Here is a 4633-nt window from a genome sequence, read left to right as displayed (position 1 = left end):
TTCATAAAAATATAGCTATTACATCTTTGTAAAATATGATTCAATTATAGTTTGCTTTTTCATATAATTTAAATCAACATGAAGCTCATCCCTAATCTTCCTTATTGCATCCAAAAGCTCGGGTGTGGTGCTTTCATGTTGCATCAAAAAGTTATTAAGCATTTTTGATGCCTTGAGTGCTTCTTTACGTGTAACCGGCTCCAACGGTGTTGTATCGTCTTCAAGATCATCTTCAACACTATTTTCAAGGATGGTGTTTGCAATTTCTTCTATACTCTGGACCTCGGAACATGATTCATTTTCACCCGGATAATCTAAGAAGTTATTAACATCCATTTTATTACGATAACCTAGATCCTTAATCATCACCTCAAGTTCATGAATGTATTCTTCCGGAGTTGTATGTTCATTTAAATTGCTCGAAACTTCATCTATGGAACGAATTTTGCAATGTTGAAAGCACCTTGCTATTGACTCTTGTTTTTACATTTGTCGTCCACGTCGCGACTGCATAATTGATAGCATCCAAAACATTAATCTTTCCTGGATCAGATTGTCCCAACTCATAACCTTCTAATAACCCACGATAAAATCTCCTGCGATAGTGCATCTTGAAAGCTCTTATAATTCCTGCATCACAAGGTTGGATTTTTGATGTCATGTTAGGTGGCAAGAAGTACAACTCAACATTTTGTAGTCCTTCAATATTTTTTGGATGTGCTGGACAGTTATCTACCACAAACAAAATTCTTCTGCCTTGCATTTGGCTATCAAACCAACGAATGTATTCATCAAAAAGTACACTAGTCATCCAAGCTCTTTTGTTTGCACGATAATGACAATTCAAGCTGCCCATGTTAACATTCTTGAAGCACCGTGGCTTTGCATACTTTCCAATAATCCATAAAGGAATTTTTTCAGAGCAATCTTCATTGTAACATATAACAACTGTGAGCCTTTCTTTGTCTTGTTTTCTTCCTTCAAGTTGTTTCGTAGCAAGAGAGTGATTAGCTTGTAACCTGTAAAACAAACCAGTTTCGTCCATGTTAAAAACATCTTTCATAGGGAACTGGTTTATTTTTTCCCTTATGGACTCCAGTTTCTTCTCCATGTCCTGTACATCAACAGAACCACTTTCTCCAAAGCGACGAAATGACTTAATACCATGTCTTAACTTGAATTTCTCAAGCCAACCTTGAGAAAAAGTGTGCTCCTGATCTTGTTGAGGGTATAAAATTTTCATGGTCTCTTTTGCCTTCTCTAAAATTAGCTCTCCTGTCAAATTAACACGATCTTGGTACTGGAGAAACCATTCATAGAGAACCTTCTCCATATCTGGATATTTTGCTGGTTTATGTCGCTTAATATCTTTTCTTTTCTCCAAGTAATTAGCTGCAAGATAGTCTGCTAACCTTTTCAGTGTATTTGATATTGTACCTTGACTAACTTTTAGATGAAACTTATTCTCGAGCCACAACTGAAGATCTTTTTGAGTGCATGATGAATTTTCTCTTTTATATTCACATAATGCTTTTCTTGCTTCATCCGTCATTGTTGATTTTGTGACACCTTTTAGATGAGAAGCCATTGTTTTGTTTGTATAATTTTTCTCCCAATCTAGTATATACAGTATATATAATATATTTTATGACTACACATACATTGAATACTTTCTATGTAAAATACAATGAATTAAATTAATTCATGTACTTTGAATTTTCCTAATATACATTGAATATTTTCTATGTAAAATACAATGAATTTAACTTATACACTACATGGACTTTGAATCTAATATATTGTACATTACATTGACTTTCTAAATTCATATACATTGAATTAATTGAATTAAGTATAAAATATAAATTGTACAATTCATTTTATTTAAATTTATGTGAATAAAAATCTAATCAAAAGTTAATTTTGTTTGCTACCGAAAATTCTCTATAAATTAATAATTATTAATTTATCGATTAATTAATACCTCTCTAAATTAATAGAATTCTCCGGTCTCAACTATATTAATTTATAGAGGTTTTACTGTAGTATAAAAATATTGTAAAGTTTGGTGTTGATAAGTTGGAGTTAAATTTAAAAAATAGCATAGTTTTAACACTATTTTCATTTCATATAAAAATTACACCAAAATAATGTATGGATCCAATATGCCGGCAGATAACACCAAAACCAGAAAGAGACGAAAATGAAAACGACTGCTTTTGCATTATGTTTATTTTTGGAGCTGTACCTGTCACTTAAATAATGTACATAATTTTTAGAACTTTTGCTGTTATCGACTTGAAAAAGAGGTCATATATTAGGTGTTCTTGGTCTGGCGCTCAAGTTAAATTGGATTGATTGGAAGGCAACTAAAGCGCATTTTCATGCGGAAACTACAAGTAGCATTCTAAACCAGTTGGTCACCTACCATCTCTGGTGAGGTTTGTCATGTGCGCCTGTTTCGTTAGTTTGTAATTCTCTTCCATTCTTTTGCCCACATTGTTGCAAAATTCGCCAAACTGTAATCATTAAAAATTATGATTATATATGTATTGAGATCGTTCTAAATTTGAAGAGTAAAGTATTTCAGATTTGAGCATAAAGTTATTGAAAAGAAACACATTTACATCCTAACTTTCATCGTCACTTCCCCAAAACTGACATAGAAAAGTTGAACAAAACTAGAAAGGAAGCATCTTAAATAGTGAAATGAAAACTAAGTTTGGATCCTTATAGAGTAGTACCATATATCACAAAACTAGCGAATCTTATTTTTATTTTTACGGCTACCAGTTACGTGCAAATATGTACACTCAACTGTTGGCAACCACGCATGTGCAACATTAGCTAGATTTTCGGGAAGAAAATTACAATATAACATAGTGACAATAGATTAACATTAAACCCTTGACTCACAAAAACAAAAACAAAAAGATTACATATTTTATTAATTTATGGTGATGGGAACAGCAACCAATGGGACAGCTCTCACCAGTGTAAGTCCAAAACTCTGGTTCATATCAAGTTGTTCAGGTTTCATGCCATGTGGAAGCTTCCATTCAAAATGATAAACCAATGAAGCTATCATCAAGCTCACCACTCTGTGTGCCAGTGGGATCCCGGGGCACATTCGACGACCCGAACCGAATGGAAGAAATGAGAAATGCTGTCCCTTGAAATCCACTTCTGAATTCAAGAATCGTTCGGGCTTAAAACTTGTCGGTTCATCCCAGGACTTAGAATCTCGAGCTATTGCCCATGCATTGACAAGCACTTGTGTGTTCTTTGGTATCTCATACCCGTTAAGGTTAACAGTTGTTTCAGTCTTGTGGGGAACTAGAAATGGAACAGCTAAATGTAACCTCATTGTTTCTTTCACAACTGCTTGCAAGTAGGGTAACTTCAGAAGCTCGGATTCCTCCACCCTTCCTTTTGTTCTTACTGATTCAGCGATTTCATTGCGTAGCGTCATCATCTTGTCCGGATGGAGTATCAACTCAGTCATTGCCCATTCAGTTGTGTTGGTACTAGTTTCGGTTCCTGCTAAGAATAACTCCTGAAAAGGAAACAGATTATTAGTTCATTGAATCTATGTTACGAATAGTAAATGCTTTAAAGTGTTGTAACTGTACCACTAATAGGACTTGAATGTGTTTCAAGGTGAAATCAGATTCATTTTCTTGGCTAAAATCAATCAAGGAATCCAACAGATCTCCATGTCGCGGTAAGTTACTCTCTCTATGTTGTAACCGCTGATAAATATACTTATCGCATAGTCCCTCGAGACAACCGTATGCAGCGTTAGCCATAGGCCTTAATCTTTGAGGATCAAAGGCTTTAAGCAGAGGAAAGTAATCTGCAACGTTGAATTTCATAGCAATCTCCATGATAGTGGCCACAGCACTCTTGAATCCATTGCTGTCTTGATAGTTATACACATCGACATTAGTAGAGAAACAAGTGTTTGACATTTGGTTTAGAGCTGTTGTGAATGCCAACTTTGCAATTTCCACACCTTGTTCTACTTGAGATTTGCTAATTTCCTTGACATGTTGAACCATTTGCACCATCACACCGTGACGTAGTTCGCCCAAAGAGTCTAGCTTGTGTGAGTTCGTTAAGAAAGTAGTCAAAACTCGTCGGATCAAGCGCCACTCTTCTCCTGCGTGCAGCCACGCCACTGCATGGGAGGGGTGCTCTAGCGTGGTGATGGCGTCCGGGATTATCCTGCCAGACATGTCTGCGTCGTGCTTTTGCAGAACGAGGCGAGCCATATCTGCTGAAGAAACAACAATTGTTGTGACACTGCCTTGGTGAATCGTCATGAGAGGACCATATTTATTTGCAAGTCTATCCAAGGACTGGTGGGGGCTCGGGCCAATCTGAAGCAAGTTTCCGAGAATAGGGAGCCCTCTCGGACCTGGTGGGAGCTTTTTTCGTTGAATGAATGAGCTGCAATACCCTGCAAGCAAGAAAATCAAGGACAGAAAAAAATAGCTTAGATAAAACTCCATGTGTTGTGGATGGTGAGTCTGATTTCAAGTTGGTTGGTAGTAACAGAACTATTTTAGAGTCTAATGTTAGAGAAGTATATTAGAAGTTGAGTGCAGATGAGTTTAATTGTTGCAGAACA

The 4633-nt window shown here is 36.1% G+C and overlaps 1 protein-coding gene and 1 pseudogene across 1 annotated transcript; both read right to left on the bottom strand.

Moving 5' to 3' along the window:
• On the bottom strand, positions 1–1588 carry LOC141668828 (ARS-binding protein 1-like; annotated as a pseudogene).
• A 1246-nt stretch (positions 1589–2834) lies between these two features.
• On the bottom strand, positions 2835–4633 carry LOC141668821 (cytochrome P450 76T24-like). Its single transcript, XM_074475841.1, has 2 exons — positions 3633–4633; positions 2835–3556 (listed from the first exon to the last, which is right to left on the bottom strand). Exons 1-2 carry the CDS (start codon positions 4512–4514, stop codon positions 2948–2950), a joined length of 1491 nt encoding a protein of 496 aa, XP_074331942.1. The 5' UTR covers positions 4515–4633; the 3' UTR covers positions 2835–2947.

This window comes from Apium graveolens, chromosome 6, assembly GCF_009905375.1.
Source record: "Apium graveolens cultivar Ventura chromosome 6, ASM990537v1, whole genome shotgun sequence".
In the NCBI taxonomy this organism is placed as follows: domain Eukaryota; kingdom Viridiplantae; phylum Streptophyta; class Magnoliopsida; order Apiales; family Apiaceae; genus Apium; species Apium graveolens.
Note: the sequence above shows the minus strand (reverse complement) of the source record. Positions and strands in the feature narration are given on the sequence as shown.

Excerpts from the sequence above, each read along its gene's own strand:
- LOC141668821 (XM_074475841.1), bottom strand. The coding sequence starts at position 4,514 with ATGGAGTTTTATCTAAGCTATTTTTTTCTGTCCTTGATTTTCTTGCTT. Across the intron at positions 3,557-3,632 it reads ACATTCAAGTCCTATTAGTG|GAGTTATTCTTAGCAGGAAC; the intron begins GTACAGTTACAA and ends TTTCCTTTTCAG.